Source organism: Lemur catta, chromosome 5, assembly GCF_020740605.2.
Source record: "Lemur catta isolate mLemCat1 chromosome 5, mLemCat1.pri, whole genome shotgun sequence".
NCBI classification, from domain to species: domain Eukaryota; kingdom Metazoa; phylum Chordata; class Mammalia; order Primates; family Lemuridae; genus Lemur; species Lemur catta.
Genome location: NC_059132.1, coordinates 31,722,312 through 31,740,804, shown reverse-complemented (window position 1 = coordinate 31,740,804; position 18,493 = coordinate 31,722,312). Strand labels below are relative to the sequence as shown.

The following is an 18,493-nucleotide window of genomic DNA, read 5'->3' as shown; positions in this document are numbered from 1 at the left end:
GAATGGAAACCTAAGGCACTGCCTTCAATTCAAAACAAAATTGTTTTTGTTCAGACTCTTGCTGCAGACCAAATTTTATGTACAGACAACGTGGGGCTATCAATAGAGATCTGCAGTGAAGCCCGAGAAAAGCACTAATGAAGGCAGCAGGAGCCCACTCAGCCCGGCCATGGGCACAGCACAAGATTGGAAATACGACTGAAAATCCGCAGAGGAGGGAGTCCCCACACTTCTCTGTGTGGTTTGCCTGGTCCAGCCAAGATCGTGGAAGCTGTAGGAGGAAGATAAAAAAAAAAAAAAAAAAAAAGGCTAAAGCAGGAAATGAGCTGTAACTTGACAAAGTCACAAAAGAAAACAGAAAAGCATGAAACATATCAGGTCCAAAGTAGGGGCTTGGAAAAATAGAGCCTGTTTATTCTGAAATGAGACAACTGATAATGTTAAAAAGGATGCCAAAACAAATTAAAAGCTCTTAGGTATCTCATGCTAAAAATACTCATTATAAATAGCCAAGGTACAAGAACAGGCAATGACAAGCTGAGTTTGGGAAACTAAATGTGTGGATATATTGGAGGAGAAGAGAGAACATGAGCAAGGGAGAGACTGTTCCTGGGGGCTTGACGTTCACTTAGGGCAAGGTCGGGCAAGGGCAGAGCACCTGCACCAGACCCGGTGAGAGCTCAGCAGCCTCAACAAAGAAGTCAGAAGAATAAGGAGGGAAAGTCAGAGGTTGAACTATCTGTGCTGGCAAAACGGTTTTAAGCTGCCCACCATGTAACTGATCAGCTGTTGATGGCTGCTTCAAACACTGTGCTGAGAAGGATGGTGAAGTCACAGGAGATCCAGGTCCAGGAAGGCAGAGTGACAGACTGACAGTGTTTGTGGTGGGGGGTGGGGGTAGGAATGGGGAATGATAGCCCTCGTCAATAATTTGCTGGCTTTGGAACTTATGTTCTAGAACCGCACTGTCCGGTACAGTAGCCACTAGCCTTGTGTAGTTATTGAACATTTGAAATGTGCCTGGTCCACATTCAGCTGTGCTGCAAGTGGGAAATACACACTGGGTTTTGAAACACCAAGTACACAAAAACTGTGTACTATCTCAATCGTTTTTATATTGATTATATGCAGAAATACTATTTTGGATATGTTGAGTTAAATTGAATAAGTTATCACAACTAGTTTCCCCTGTCTCTTTTTACTTATTGTTAACATAGTGACTAGAAAATTTAAACTCACATACGTGGCACATGTTTGTGGCTTGCATTCTATTTCTACTGGACGGTGCCGCTCTGTAAAGTCCCTTCCTGTCTCTCTCTAGGCTTTTGTGAGGTTACGATATTTAGGAAGACTTGACTTAGCCCACACTGTCCTTTCCATCTCAGGCAGAGCCTGGTCTCAGAAGAACCGAGAGAAAACCACACTGAGAGTCAGCAGCTGCTGTATCCACACAGCTCACACCCACTTGGGAAGATACACTTGCTTAGCCGATCAGTCACCACCACCTCTTCACATGCACACGCATTTACCATCTATGTACAAAACCATATTTGTATGTGCCAGAATAACTTCCATAAATAGGGAAGGCATATTAGCAGAATCATTTGTTTCAGTAAAATTTACATTTCTACTGTCAACTGTAATCATTTGTTTGAATTAGGGAGACTCATTAGTACTTGTTAGGTTCTTTGAAACTCAAAAGTATTTGAACTTCACATCTTACACTTCCTAACAAGAAACAAGTTCACTGAAAGGTGATTTCAGCATAAGGCTTCTTCTACCTATAATCGAGATTCTAGGGCCGCCCATGCATAAGAGACGGTAAAAGGAAGTTCTTGCCTGGGGATGGAAACCTCTGATGTGATCTGCCAACCAGCACAGTTTGATTCCACTCTCCCAGCTGTCTTCTCTGGACTTCTGCTCTTTCCAAACCCTAAGAGCCGCTTGATCCTTCCAACCTTGTCAATTTCACCGGCACCCACCACCTAGCACACCTATCCTCTAGTACCTGCTAGTCACGTCAAACTCCTGGTCCAGACACTGTTTGGTCAGACCTTGGCAAAGTAAAAAGAGACCAGTACTAAGACCTTATTTGAGGCTTTGGTCCAGCAAGTTGTTCTCTCAAACTTTTCAATTAGGTGAGCTAATAAATTCTCATTGTTTCTTAAGCCACTTTGAATTTAGTTTCTCTTGCTTAAAATTGGAAGAATCCTGACTAACAGCACTCTTTAAATATTTAGCCACTCCAGGAATAATCTATATTTTTCCTATACTTCAAGGGCCAGCTTCTCATGAAGTCTCTCGTGATGATATGATTTCACCTTTCCTTTTCCTTTGTCCTTTTCAAAAAGTGGTCTGTAGGGCATGATTATCATTATTAGGACTTGCCTTGGAGATCTGGTCCACCCATAATCAAGGGAATTCAAAGGTCATTTCAATACTTCATGCTGAGTTACTGACAATGCTCAACATTAGGTCACCCTTGCTGCTCATTTTGATTATATCCCAGCTCTTGGCTTCTGTATGAATCTCGAGACCCAGAGGCTAATTTGCATTCCAGCTTTAACCGGTAACCAAAAACATCCTGATGTTTCTGCCTCTTATAATAATTGCTCCGAATCCAGTCACTGCAGGATCAGGGGTCTGTCTACCTGATCATTCCTCCCAAGCTAGGAACTGCAGATGGGTTTCTAGCATATTTTAAGAAACTTCTCTAAGGAAACTAAGACACTTCTCTATGGTTTAAAATTGTCAACTTCCAGATTACCCATTGCTGTGGTCTGACTATTACCATTTACTGAATTTGCTTGATGCTAACTGCTTGTTATAACATTGCTTTATGGACTATTCTTCTTTCCATCATGTACTTGTCACGTTACCCCAAAACCAACCTTGTCCTGATTAATAAATTTGTTTTCAGATCCCAAACACTTCTCACCAAACTTCAGCTAACCTTTCCATATACCCCAACCTAGAACAAACACCATAAAACCAGCATGCCTCTCTACCTATATTTGTCATCTTACAGCATCACTGTTGTCATGCTCATATACTTCTGATACTCCTGTGTTCACTTACTGAGACATGTATAATAAGAAAACACTGGAATAAGAATGAAAACATCTGGATTCTAATCTTCATTCTGTTATTTATTGGCTGTATGGCTTTAAGTGCAAAAAAAAATCTCTTTTATAACCTCTCAAATTTTCATTTTCTTTAAGTTGGTTAATAATACTTTCCCTATTTTGCTGGGTATTGTGAGAATTAGATAATAATGCGTGTGAAAGCACATTGAAGTACCATTTAAATAAATTATTTATGTGAGGCTTTATCACGAGCTAGAACTGTTATCTCACACTTCTTTTTAACCACCAACAGCCATACATATTACAGACAGTTTGTGAATACCGGTCAGCTCATAAATACATATGCAAGTACTCCTAAAAATCTGTCGGTAAAGCAAAGGGAAATGTTCGCCAATGAGCCAAGTGAGGGGCTAGGGGATAAAGATGCTGAAGGAAAATAAGAGGTAGAAAGATGTGGGCTGTGAATGTAAATGAGAGTAGGCGTGTTGGGCAGAGTGGGACGGCAGGAAAGAAAGAGAACCAGGGAAGACAAGGCAAGTAGGATGCGAGATGACCATGATGTGATGTACAGGAGGAAAAGACAGTGGGGAACAAAAAAAGGCATCAGTCATTCCAAAACCAGAGTCATTTGCTCAGGAAAGATTCAGGGATTGAGATGGAAAGCAGCTCCTTGCTCCCCCGTGGTTAACTTGTCTTAAGGAAAGCCCAGCCCCCAGTAGGGAAAGTCAGGAGCCGAACCTTCCCCACAGGGGCGGACAATGCCTGCTCTGTGGGAAGAGATGGGGACAGCAATTGGACATTTGACAAACTAGGGTGTTTAACAACAGCACAGATAATGAGAGAAGGAGTAAACGGGCAGAGGACGAATTTAAAGGTCTGTACAACAAAACCTGTTGCCGGACCTGACTACTTAAAACATCGCATCATTTGACATGATCTCACTGTTGTTGCTTTTCTTCCCCCAAAATATCTAATAATCTGGGTTTAGCTGACCATTAAGTCCAATTTAGCCAATTACCTGGACATACTTAAAAAGAGGACTGGAATTGTCAAGCCAAAGCAGGGGGGCTGCTTTCTAGGACGCTGCAGTGGGAATTCTGATACGTGGGAGGGGGTTCAGCCCTCCTCAGGACAGCTCCTGTGCTAACACTCCAGGTCCTCGGTCACCTCGGAGGATGGGAAAAGAGGGCAGAGGTAACAGCAGCTGAAGGACTTCTGATTAGAGATGAGGGAGAATTTCTGGAGAATGAGTCAGTTCAAGAGAAGCAGAAAGGCTGTTGAAGGGGGTCCTGGGAGGGGGTCCTGAGTCACGGAGCACACGCCTCATCCACCTGGGATGATGCCGGCATTCCTCCTCAGATGGGGCCGTCTGTATCGCCGACCCAGGGATGCAAGGTACTGTCTGTGAAGCCATTAGCACAGTACCTGGAACAAAGAAAGTCTTAGGAACTCATAGCCGCGGTAGCAGAGACAGGAGAAATAAAAGTAATAGCTGTAGCAATAGCAGCAGTTGTAGAATTAAGGTGTGTAATGCTGCTCGTAGGGCTTGGTATAATAATAATTTATGGATCCTACAGGAGTATAGTATAGGGGTCTGAGCTCTGGAACCAGACCTCTTAGGTTTGGCTCCTTGGTGCCATCAGCTAATTAACCTTTCTGTGCCTCAATATAAAATGCAGGTAATCAGAGCACCCCCTTCATAGAGTTGTCACATGGAGTGAATGAGAAAATAGTTGTAACGAGTTAAGCACAGCACCCACCCTTACTGAGTACTCCTGCTAGCTAGCAAGAGCAGGAATGGGGGGGGGGTGGCAGCCCTGGCAAAGGAACGGACCCCACCTAAGGAATACAAAATAAAGAGCACACTGACCCTGTCCCTAGAGATCCCAGGCCATGAAATCTGCAAATAGCACCACAGCAGGGGCTTTTTCAAGTTCAAATAGACAACTTGTGTCCTTTTCATCCTCCTGTCTCCTCTCCAATCCCGTAGCCTCAGAACCCAGGGCTGCAAGAGAAATCCAGCGGGGGGGGGGGCAGAGAGAGGTGATGGTTATTAATATCCACTGGACACAAACCTTTCCATGATGATAAGATATTGCCTAAATAGTTGAAAAGTGAAATAAAGGCGTTCTCAATTGTAGTTAAATTCCTCCAACACTGTAAGATGTCAGATAGTATATAAATACCGGGCATGTGAAGTCCAGAGGAGGAGGTAGACAGGTTAAACAAGTAATTGTAAACAATTGTGACAGTTATAAGCAGTGGATGACAGCAGTTTGTTCATAGGGAGCTCTGGGAGGATAGAGGGGAGGGAGGGAGGCATGGGGGTCAGCAGGCAATAGATGACTTCAGACTGAGGTGTGAGAAGGAGGCTGGCAAAAGAAAGAGGGGACGGGCACGCTTGGACCTACGCGGCAGGAAGATGGCCAGTCCTCTGGCTGCTAACTGAACTGGAGCTGGGGAGGTCCACAGCCAGGAGAGGAGTTTGGAGACAACGCCAATCACTCAGAAAAGAGATGGCACAGCCTCGAGACAGCAGTGACAGGAAGGGGAGAGAGGGCGGCAGAGCCAAGGTTACATAATTCTAAATAAAACACTTGCTAAAATTAAGCTGGTGTAAAAAGGTTACTAGTTATTTTTTTTCACAGAGTAAAGCCTCATCAGTTCAACATAATTGGATAGAACCATGTCAAAATTAATCAAATATGAATTACAGATTTTTTTAAAAAAAATATGACTAATTGCTTAGCATTTTTTTCATTAGATGAGCTATTTTAAATACCTTTCAACTTCCTCGCTCTTAATTAGTGCCACCAATGTTCCTGCAAACAAAGTGAGGTTCTTAGAAGTAAAGTTTTCTCTGAAGTGGATCGAACCTTTCCCTTTTCTGATTTTGTTCGCACAAATGAGTTTCATGGATTCCAAAGCTAGTCTGTCTTTCACTAGTGCATGAAGTCACAACCCTGACACTGTCCAGAGAACTAGCCTCTAAAATCCTCAGTCATAGAGGACTGGTTGGCCAACACCATCCCCCTCAAATAGGGCCATCAAACTGGGTGATCCTGGCCCATCAGAAGCACAGAAAATAACGTTTGAAGTTCCAAATAGAAATCGGCCACAATTTTCCTGATTCTCAGGGTTCCCTGGGATGACTCAATTTGTTTTGCAAAACTTCTGTCAGTGGTGCAATGATAAAATTCAGTTCACTCTCAGGACAAGTCATCAGAACATTCCCTTTTAGGGAGGGGATTCTATCTGATCCTCGACTAAAGTACCAAACTAGTTGAAACCCTTAATTATCATAGGTCATCTAAAACTCACACTAACTCAGTGTACTGTTTATTTTCCAAATACTTGTACATTTCTTACATCATAACGCTCATGAGTCATAAAGACTTTACTATGAAAAATATTGGACTCAATTCTCACAATCACATTGACTTGAAAGTACAAAAGAAATAATTCAGTAATTCCCAGATTACATATGGATATACAACAGGTAATTTGCTCCCCTCAGCTCTCTGAGTTTAGATCAGAAGGGTCATAGTTTTAACTTTAACACACATCGTAATTGTGCAAAATAGTCCTTGCAAGAAAAAGAATAAAATGATCTTTAAGCCTCAATAAGGCAGAAGCTCCACATATGGGAAGTTTTCTTGATATTAATCTTTGGAAAGCTCTGTTTATCTTTCACTGGTCTAGAAGATCATTAGCTCTTTTTGGAATCAATTTCTATTCTATTTAATTCACCATACAGCAAATGTGATCAGAATCTTCCCCAAAACATTTCCCCACTGAGATCCACATTAATTTAGCCAACTTTCTATCAGACTTTTTTTTTTAACTTGAATGTTCCCACAGGTTTTTCTATCTCAGTGAGCTCCAAACTAAGTTCTATTTCCCTATGCACCATCCTCCTTCTCCAAAGTCATTTTCAAAATGTCTTTCTCTTCCTTCTCATGCAATTGGTCACCTTCTACCAGAAATGCTACTTCATTAATTCCTCTACAATCTGCCCTTTCCTTTACCCTCACTCCCTCAATCTTTCTTCTGATCCTTCTCCTACCTCCCTGGACCAGTGTCACAGCCTCCTAACTGAGTCCCCTGGGCCCAGCCTCCTGTCACCACTGTATCTCCATCTGCATCAGCCACGGTCATTCTTCCAACATGCCTGACATGACTTTTCCCTCTTCTGCACAGACTGAACACATTTCTGGACCTTGCATATGTAGTTTTCTACAATTCCTCTGTATTTACTGTTACCAACATTTTTTTGAGTGGTAAGAAGTTAAGAAGCTTGCAGGGTTTTTTAACATCTAAAAAATCACCTTTTTGGCCGGGCGCGGTGGCTCACGCCTGTAATCCTAGCACTCTGGGAGGCCGAGGCAGGTGGATTGCTCGAGGTCAGGAGTTCGAGACCAACCTGAGCAAGAGTGAGATCCCGTCTCTACTAAAAATAGAAAGAAATTATCTGGCCAACTAAAATATATATATATATAGAAAAATTAGCCTGGCATGGTGGCGCATGCCTGTAGTCCCAGCTACTGGGGAGGCTAAGGCAGTAGGATTGCTTAAGCCCAGGAGTTTGAGGTTGCTGTGAGCTAGGCTGACGCCACGGCACTCACTCTAGCCTGGGTAACAAAGTGAGACTCTGTCTCAAAAAAATAAAAAATAAAAAATGACCTTCTAGCTTACATATCTATCTGCATGTACACTTTTTCTGGAATTCACCTTTTGAGAGTTTGAACTGCAGTAATTACATATAATGAACAATGGTGGTATCTGAGATAAGATGAGCCTAGAAATGTCAGTTACACTGTTGATAGCGCTCAATATACATACGCATCTACATCTGATATGCACAAAGCCATGATAGTATTGAACGTTCAAAGATGAGTATTTTGTATAAAACCTTTTTCAAGCACTGAAATTAATAAAGTCATTATAAGTTAAGGAGCAAGTGAGTGGGCACAGAAGGAAAAAAAAAAGATTATTTTTACAGTTCTTTAGAAATGCAAATAAGAACATTGCCTGAACATCATTACCTGACTGATCATGGTAATCACTTAACAGCTATTTATTTAGAAACCTGTTCCAATTGTAAAAAGGGTCTTAAATGCAACACAACCCTATTTGCTAAATGGTATGAAAACAGATTTCCAGGGAGAAAATAGCATGTGCTAAATGTCATAATAAAGTTCCATAAACTTGGAGATAATTCTTAGCACTGTTTTCGAAATTTAAAGTGCTAATGTATAAAGCCCTCAGGGGCCAAGCGGGCAGATCATACACCCTGACCAACTGTGCGCTGTGGCTATGGAAGGTAATGGAATAATTCAAAACAGCGTCTTTTCAGAAGATTGGGACTCAAAGTTATTACTCTGGCAAATTGGAGAGTGCCTAGCTTTCCCTAAAAGGATTTTATTCAATTTTTTAAAACTCCGGACAGGCCAAACAAATGTATCTGCCAGACCTTCATTTTGGGAACCCAAGTCTAAAATGTCAAACGACAGACCCTCCAGAACATAGAATTCTTTAGAAAAGCAAACTATAAGCTCAGAGCGTAGATTTTGACATCAAGCAAACTTGGGTGAAAATACTGGTGTCTCCTCTTCCTAGAAATGTGGCTTTGGGCAAAGTTAGTTACCCTCTCTGCCTCAGTTACCTCAAATGTCATGCTGGGGTCACTATGGGTAAGGAACGCACAGAGTTGTCAGAATTGAGTGAGTTCCTGCAGGTCATAGGTTCAGAAGAGCATCTGAACCATGGCAAGCTGTGATCAGATGTTGAAGGCAGCAAATAACAAGTGATTTGATATTTTCCTTTCATTGCCAAAGCCATTTTTCAGACTGAGTCATAGTTAAGGAACATTTTAATTATAATTATAGACACGGTAGAATATAGTTTGTCTTGGATAGCTGGAAGATAATTTGAAAAAAAGCAATGATTTTGGGAGCAAAGATTTGGACTTTAGTCTTAATCACTTGTTAGCTGTGTGGCCTTAGGAAAAATCACTTAACCTCTCTGAAACCCTTTTTATTTCTTTTGTGTACCATGCATACTGTAAGAAGCTACAAGCCATAGGCGAGGCTCCAATTTATGGAAAGGAGCTTGAGGGAAGTTTTCAATAATTCTCAGCATCAGTCATATCCTTCTTGACTCTTAAAACAGCCTGTTCTTGTAAAAAGGGACAAAGTGACCTAATCCTACTGGAATCCAGGTGACCCTTCAGTGTAGACCATACTCTAATCCTATTAAGTACAGAGGAAATTCTGACAGGGCTGAAGCTGAGAATCACATAGATCTTAAAGAATTTTTTGTAAAATTAGTCAATATCTCTAGCCCCACTAAGTTATTTGCATCACACAGGTCCTGAGAAACTAGACAAATTTTATTGAACTCTGATATTTAAAGAAAGATTGGTGGTAGCTTGCAGGGTCTGTCATAAGAAAAGGATCCAGACCCACCAGGGTTGACTGAGCGACAGAGCCAGAATGACGCACGTCAGTGGTAGTTCTGAGAACACGTAACCATTGATACCCAGATTCATCATCACCCAGCCCCTCTGTGTGCCCAGGGAGGAAGATGAGGTCTGGGAATTGGAAACGCTGCACTGCTGGTTTCTGAAATACTTCTTCTATCTCAAGAAATTGTAATGTGGGACCCACTTTGATCAAGTAGGACACGCAGGTACACTCTTCTCACTTCGTATGTGAAATGTGTGTTTTCACTATCAAGAAGCTCTGCTTTGTTAGCATCAAGCGGGCCTAGGGAGTGGTCACTCAGCAGGCTACAATTCTAAGTGTGCCTCGGTGAAACTGATAGAACCAGAAGCTGCAGAAGTTCAGCTTGGCAAGCAGAACAAATTCAATGATGCTTGTCGGCACTCCTGTCTAGTAATAATCGAATCTCCCAAAACACGTGGATACGGTGAACTGGGCAAAAGACTGAGCTTCCTGCAGTCTAGCAGACTGAGACTCAGATGTTTATGTTACTGTGATCTCATGTGCACTCTCACGCTTGTGAAGCCCAATGCAAGAGTTTGCATAGCTGTAAGTTCCAGGAAGAACCAAGGTTATACAGTGAAGAAGCTGAATCTGGTATGTGCTACTCTTTTCATGCACTCTTCTCAATCAGAGAAGGCTAGAAGCCTGAAAACAGTCTTCAGACTTTCTTACCTACTGGCTTCTGGTTATGTTGTCCAAATGAGAGACTCAGGAAGGAAAATTGGATGGTGAGAGAGGAAAAAAGAAGCATTTTTCTTCTGCCCCTTCAGCAGCAAAGGCAGCAGCAAATGGGTCCAGAAGCAACAACTATAGCAATGGCAGCACCTGCGGCAGACCCAAGGCAGCAGGGCCTGCTCCTGAGGCTCCCTGGTTAACATCTCCTTCTCCCTGCTCTTCCAGGGAGCTTTGTGGCCAAATCCTTGCATTAACTCTCTCTTTGCTTGAAATACATGCAATAATTTCCATTTTCCTAACCAGACATCGACCAATAGAAAAGCAAAAAGAAACAAGTCAGAGGTATTTTCCTCTAGACAGAGCTCATCAGCCAAGGTATTAATTGCACATAAAGGAGAGCTGGCTGTATTGAATACAGCACAAAACCAGGAGTCAAAAAGACTATTTACTCCTAGATCCTCCAATTCCCAAACAAAAATATGCCCAAGTTCATGGGAGCTGCAGTGTAAAGAGAAAATGGTGCTGAATAAGGTATAAAAGATGAGTGGCCTCATCCCAACAAGCCACTTATTAGTCCCACTGTTGAGAGTCTTCTATCACCTTTGGGAGGTTCAGTTTCTCACAAGATAATGATCAAAATCAGGGACAATTCAAAAAATTGAACAAATGATTAATAAAGTTAGCCAGGTAAATAAATGGATACTAAGGAGTAATAAATACCTACATCTCATGATATTTGTGATGACTAAAGACACATTTGTTATTATTCTATACGTACCATGTGGGAGATACTATGCTAAGAGTTGTATTTATGTTACTAATAATCTTCTCAACAATCCCATTTTCAGATGCCAAAACTGACAGCTCAGAGAGATTAAATAAATTGTTCAAGGTCATACAGCCACCAAGTGGGACAGTCAAGACTTGAAGCCCTATCATTCTGTTTCCATAAACCCCACTCTTCCAGCATCCCATGGTGCCGCTAGTTAATCATTATGGGAGGAGCCCTTTGGAAGCTGAATAGCATTACATGCATGTAGAGGATTGCTAGCTTAATTCCACAACTAGCAACTTTCACACATTACAAAACACCATTCGTTGCTTGAGAAATATATATGCATCATCCTCCCTCTGGTAGTTTGTGATGTCTCTAGCTCGAGGTCCCCTGTGGCCCAGGAGGCACAGGGGTTTTCTGCACAGGATGAGTTCCAGCACATATTCACCACACTCCTGATCTAATCAGAGGACTAACTGAATAATCACCATTTTGTCAGTCAAGCAATAAAGTTGAGTATTATTCTCATTTCCATTTCTAAAGCAACATAAAAATAACCCCTTTTAAATGGTACCCACTCACTTTCTCCTTATATGCTAATTCATGTCACAATTTCAGAGCCTGAAGGGAGTTTTCCTGCAAAACATCTTATTGCCTTAAAGTTGCACATGTTCACGGTTCTGATTGCCAGGTTAGGAACATGAATTAACTCTGGTTCCAAATCAACTCCATATTGATAAGTCTTTAGGGCAGACAACCTATACACATTGATTTTAAATTCTATAAATTATTTCAAGGCTTTAGAATATTTTGCATTAAAAATTCCAGCCTCATTCTCAGATGTTAGTGAAGCAGAATATGTATTTTCACCAGTGTTAATCAAACCAAAAATCGGCTCTCCTATTTAAAAATTTGCTATCTTTTCCTCTTTGCTAAGACTGGGTAATTTCAGTTAATTCTTGCTATCAGATGTGGTTTGGATGTTTGGTCCCTTCAAACCTCATGCTGAAATCTGATCCCCTCTATTGAAGGTGGGGCCTGGTGGTGGGTGTTTGGTCATGGGAGTGGACCCCTCATGAATGGCCTGGTGCTCTCCTGAAGATAGTGAGTTCTTGCTTTATTAGTTCACTCAAGAGCTGGTTGTTTTGGAGGAGCCTGGCACCACCTCCTCCCATCCGCTTGCTCCTTCTCTCCCCATGTGACACACCTGCTCCCCCTCTGACTTCAGCTTGGATTGGAAGCTCCCTGAAGCCCTCAGCAGAAGCGGATGCTGGCACCATGCTTCTCACACAGTCTGCGGAACTTTGAGCCAAATAAACCTCTTTTCTTTGTAATTACCCAGCCTCAGATATTTCCTTTATAGCAGTGCAAAATGGACTAATACAATATCCAATTAATGTAATTTCTTGATTTGAAGTAATGAATTGCAACTTAGTGCCATGGCATAATTAAAGCAACTGGGTAATTAATTTGAAGCCAGCCACACACCTTTGTTACAGTTTTTCATTAATGTTGTCACATGTGTAAATCAAGTGACTGCTTTTACATAAAGATTATGTATTTTATATTTAAAGTAGTCACCTTTTCGCATTTATTCAGACTTTCTGTGTTATATACAAAAGCTTGCTATTTTGATCTTCAGTTCAAAAATATTTAGTGGCTCCCTAGTACATGACATCAAATCCTACCAAAGGAAGAAGAAAAGAAGATTCTCTCGCTGGAAAAGATTCCATCTTGGATTCCTTTCTCCCTTTCTTTCTTTTCTTTCTTTCCTTCCTTCAAAAATGATCAGTATAGGATATGTTAAGAAAGCAAAGGAAACAAGATGAAGAGACAAAAAGAAGGGAGCTCAAGTCCGTAGCTCATGATGGCCTCACACATTCAACATAGGAAACATTCAACACACAAGTCATAGCCAAGCTAGAAAATTTTCCTGAACGAATCGGTCTTCAGAGAGATCAGCACACACACCACATTTAAAAAAATAAATCAATAAATGCAACTAACTGCTCTCAAAGTTCCTTAAACCGCCCTGCCATTGGATGTTCTGCCCCTTCCTAAGTAGAGCCCAGACTCTCCTTTTCTGAATCTTCTCTCTTCTCCAAGCTCCTCCCTCTTCTGTTCATTTTCCTCTATCTTCAGAGCAAGTAAAATAATTCCTCCCCTGGGCCAGGGTTTTTGTTTCTCACCTTATATAGGCACTTTTCCAAGTGAGGACATCTCCTTACCAAAGAAGAATTTCTGGTCCCTGCTCTTAAAAGAGTTGGAAAAATAAAATAAATACATGTTAGACCCATAGTACCTCCCTAGAGTTCTTCCACCCTCGCTAGTGGTGATTATGAATTTGGCTATCAGTTTCCTAGAAACCCAAGCAAAGGGAGGAAAATGCTACCATTCATATGACTCATCATTCCTATAAGATGCTTTTTTGCTTACTAACAAAAAACATTAATAGAAAGCCCAACAGTTCTTTTGTAGAAGGAGAACCAGAATCTTATACGAGGGTGTTCTGATGAAAGGAAGAAGCCCCAGAGACTCCAGGGCAGTGAAGCAGAAAAGTGTGCAAAGCCCATGGGGTAAGCAAGTGAGTCAAGGGGGAAAGAAAGCTACAATTAAAAGGAATCAAGATATAAAATAAACTTTTTCTCTGCTCAAAGTTTGGGGTCATTATCTTGAGAAACTGCAAAGTGCAAGTTCATGTACATATATATGGACTTTCATCTCTTGCCTGAGCCTTGCACTGTCTGTAACTAGAAATTGATAGAAAAAAAATTCTTAGAAAGCAGAAACGTTTTAATTGTAATAAACAGCAAGGAAAAAAAAAAAGGAAGGAAACTCAGGCTCAGGAAAACCACATGTCCGTGGGAAGAATCTGGTAGTTAAAACAAATAAAACAAAAAGCATTGCTATCTCTGAAGTCAGGCAGTGTTTTAGGGCTGAATTCAGTGGCTTCACAGCCTCAGGGTTAGTGCTGGGTAAGGCACCAGCAGGCTCAGTCCCCAAACGCAAGCTGACGACACTCCACAAAGAACATCCACTGCAAAATTACCAAAGCCACTGTTTCCATTTTTCTTTCTCCAGCCCTTCAAAAAGAATGCAGCTGTCTCCTCTGGAGCCTCAGCGAGGAGCAAACAGACTAAAAAAAACCCAATCAGCTAGGTGTCAGATTGTTTGGGAAGAGCTGCCTGCTAAGTTGGTGAGACACTATTTACAAAAGGACAGGACTCCTCAGTAACTTACTTCTCTAACGAAGGCCTTGTTCATTGACGGCTTTTCATCCTGAGTCAATCCACCCTACATCCACTGCTTTCTCTGCAGCGGAAGCACTTAAGAGGAAAATGCTTGCAATGCTTCTCACATTTCTAAAATCAAGACCTGGTGTTTCTTTTCTTTAGTCTCACCTTAGTGTTCACAAAGAACATAGCTCATTGTCTACCTCACTATTAGGATTCTTTTATCACTGTATTAAATTCTCTATTTGCATGATTATCTTCTAGCTAGACCATGAGATCCTTAAGACCAGGAACCGGTCTTACTCTTCCTGACACAAAGTTTGGTGCTTAATTAACATACAGTAAACAAATGAGGGCGATGCACGGACCGCTTCTCCCCCCGTTGGCCATTGTTCCACTTCCTAACCCTCCTGGAATTCCCAAAGTTCCCGTTTATATCCAAACCTAGTCCTCCAGCATTTTTCACCTTAATTCTTTGAGCCTGTACACGCTACCTGCCCCAAAGGTCTTTGATTACGTTAACCAAAGTTAGTTTCTGGTTCTTCTAGCCAAGAATGTTGACAGATACAGAATGGCAAGGACTAAGCTGAATTAGCAAACTCAATTAAATGAAGCCAAACAAACAAAAAATGATCTGTATGACCTGACAAAATACTTAAATGTAAGACATTTTGTTTAACCTAAATGTCAATGAGGACCTCTCTGTCTCTTGACATCTGGGGAAAATTGAGTGGAACCCCTCAATTCTACAGCCTGTGGAAGAAGTCTAAAGCCTTCTCTCAGATTCCTAAAATTTCCCCAGGGCGTCTATCATCTCCTGACAACCTGTTTCTTTCCAGTGTCCATTAATAGCAAAATAGTATTACTTATCATGATAAGAAGGCAACTTTAAATATTTAAATTTAAAATAAATAAGTTGTTGGTATACTACCTAAATTCATTACGTATTACTAATGATGTCTGCATCACAATTTGGTAAATGTGAGCCTAAAAACGTCCTGTCCTTTATTATGGATACTCAGAAGCTATACGGAGTGGAAATGAGTGGGAAGTCTGAGACATTTGTCTGTTAATAATATTGTGGGTAGACAGGGGGAGGGGGTGAGAAGGAACATATGTTGGATGGGATCTGGTCAGAAAACTGACAGAGAAGATGGTCCAGAGACAAGATTCAGGGGCGTGATATCATCTCCTACCCCACACTGTTCCACAGCACCCGGGAGAACGGCTAATGTCCATTTAATTGAATTACAGTCCACCGTTAGAATCTAATGCTGCTATAAATAAATGTTTAAAAGCCAGAAATGTTAGGGATCATAATATCTGAATTATACCCCAAAAAGTGCATTTTAACCAAGTGATCCAGTTTGAGACAGTATCTGAAATTTAAAACAATTTCATAATATGTCACCATTGGTATTGCTCACTCTGGCCTTTTAATTAACAATAATAAAATGGAGATTCTCTGGATCTCACTGTGCTTTCTCTGGGCAAACAATTTCACAAGCTTTTAGAGAAAAATTAAACACACAGCACCAGCCTGAAAAGCTATGTTAAGGTCCTAAGACTCTGTACCAAGTCAGTGTGTCCAGTAAATAACAAAGTCCAAAAGATTTCTATTCAGAGTGTAAAATGCTTTATGGCAAAGTATACAGAGTCTTTTTGTATATCGAGATGCACTGGAACAGCCGTCCCCAACCTCTTTGGCACAAGGGACCAGTTTCATGGAAGACAATTTTTCCACGGACTGAGGAGGTGGGGTGGGGTTGGTTTCAGGATGATTCAAGTGCATTACATTTATTGTGCAGTCAAACCTCTCTGCTAATGATCATCTGTATGTGCAGCCACTCCCAGCACTAGCATCACAGTCTCAGCTCTACCTCATATCATCAGGCATTAGATTCTCGTGAGGAGCGTGCAGCCTAGATCCCTAGCATGTGCTGTTTACAGTGGGGTCCACGCTCCTAGGAGAATCTAATGCCATTGCTGATCTGACAGGAGGCGGAGCTTATGCTGTGATGTGAGTGATGGGGAGCGGCTGTAAATATTGATGAAGCTTCGCTCACTCACCTGCTCCTCACCTTCTGCTGGCTTGGGGACTGCAGCACTAGAACACAACACTATTTGAAATATGTATATAGGACAGCAACGACAAGCTGATCAACAACTCTTTAATACCCACCGCGCAGGGATTATACAAAGCATCATGAGACACAGTCTACACTTAAGGAATTCCCTTGGCTGGCTGAGAGTACATCTTCGCAATTCAAGTCAGATTGCACTAGAGTTTCTGTCAAGATATTTGACAGCTCTCTTTTGTCACAGCTTTCTACTACATCAAATACAGAGGCACATGGCCCCTAATCTATACCTGAAACATACTTTTCTACAGGTCTCAAGTGAAAGGAAAACAGCTCCTGTGATTGCACTAGGAAGGTATTTTTTAGGATGTCTTCCAGGTTCTGATATCTAGGGATAATCCTCAGCCCCAAATGCCAATCCATTATTGAATACAATTTTTTCTGTACTATATGGTTGTGTCAAATAAAATGGAGTAAGCCTTTAAGAGAAAACTTCCGTAGGAGTCATCCTATTATTTCATCTCCAAGGTTTGCAGAAAATTACAGGAAAAGAAAACAAAACCAAAATCATTTAGCTTGGTGTAACTATGCCATACAACCTACCATCTCCCATAATCTATTGACCTGGTTGCACGCAGAAGTGGACAAACTAGAATCTGCTATTAAAAGCTACCTGAATTTATATCTAAAGCTTAGATGTACAGACAGATATTCTTAAGCTATTTTTACCCCCATGTAAGTACATCTTTCTTCCTATTACAGAGATGAGTATCTATTTTCAAACAGCATCTCCCTAATGCAGACTTTTAGTATAGGCAGCTGGAAACATTTACAGCCATATTACATTAATTATTGAAACAGAAATGCTAAAATGCTAATAGTCAAACAGCACAACACTCGTGATTATATGTGAAACATTAAAGAAAATCTAAATCCATTAGCTTTGTAACTCTACAACAGATTTTCAGTCCGCAGTTCACAGCACAGTGGGTAGAGAGGTGTGACATACCTCACATTAGCATCAAGTTTGTCCATTACAGGAAATAGGCATGGGTGAGCTGGATCTCAGTGCCCACAGGGTCCTACAATGGGAGAATAAAAAAGATATTAGACAGGAAAACAACATAGGAAAATAAGAGTCATTGTTAAAGGGAAAGAAATGCCAAATAATCATTGCTTCCTATGTATTAAGACTTGTTTTGTAGAAATATTTGATAAACAATACTATAGTAACAAGCTACAAAGGTTTCTTCGCATTCTGCCGATTTCCTGGTGATTAAAACATATGGGCATTTCTCTTTGCTCTATGTTACTCCGTTTATTTGTTGTTTTTTGTTCTTCCAGGAAACACGGCTTATTTCTGTGATCTGCATTAGGACACCAGCCGGTGAAAATAGGTAACTACATTCTTTTGATTAAAATAGTACATTGTCTAAAATGGTCGGTCATTGTGCTTCCTATGAGGACTTTCAAATTCCTTTTTATTAAACCATTTTGAGGGTGGGTAATTGTAGATTTCTTCGAGAATATAGTAACTTTGGAAAACTCTTCCCAGAGGAAAAAAAAACATACACCCACTTTCTACGGAGCCCATGGTTCCTTGAACCCAGGAATCCTGGAATCCCCGTTCCGTCCAGGAACTCCAGCTAAGAACTCTCAGTCAAAAGGGAGTTAACCTTCAAACCAAAAGTTCCTCTAGCACAGACAGTCAGAGGACCTTACACGCTTAATTGGATGTGCACTCACTGATGTCAACCAAATCAACTCTAACTGTGCAGTTTCATTTTTGCAAAAGAATTTCTACGTTTTTCATCACATTTGTTCTATAACCTGATGAATCAGAGAATGTAGGGGCAGGGCCCGCCTGTCTCTTCCAGGGTTGCCTTAAACAAGTCCCCTTTGCGCTCTGTGCCAAATCATCTACCTCTCAGTAAATGGAAGTGATTAGAAGAGATAATCTCCGGGTTCACTCCCAGCTCTGATATTCAATAGTTCTGTCTTCTGGTTCTCTAACTGAATCTCACCAAGAAGAAACTCTAAATCTGTTTATCTACATAACACAACCATGAACTCAGCCTGGGCCCATGGATACCTTGGCCAGGGTGGACTAAACCCATGTGGCTGGCAGCCAGGAAGA

The 18,493-nt window shown here is 41.2% G+C and overlaps 1 protein-coding gene across 4 annotated transcripts in view; it reads right to left on the bottom strand.

Annotated features, from left to right (window-relative positions):
- The window catches only part of HTR4 (5-hydroxytryptamine receptor 4), a 128,932-nt gene extending 111,494 nt beyond the window's left edge, over positions 1-17,438 (bottom strand). For 3 of the 4 annotated variants that reach the window (XM_045552711.1, XM_045552713.1, XM_045552712.1), the window contains exon 1: positions 17,366-17,438. In XM_045552711.1, coding sequence (XP_045408667.1) covers positions 17,366-17,391 — 26 coding nt within the window. In that variant the 5' untranslated portion in view covers positions 17,392-17,438. The remainder of the gene's footprint in view (positions 1-17,365) is intronic. The other variant, XM_045552710.1, reaches the window with a different exon arrangement.
- Positions 17,439-18,493: the final 1,055 nt, after the last annotated feature.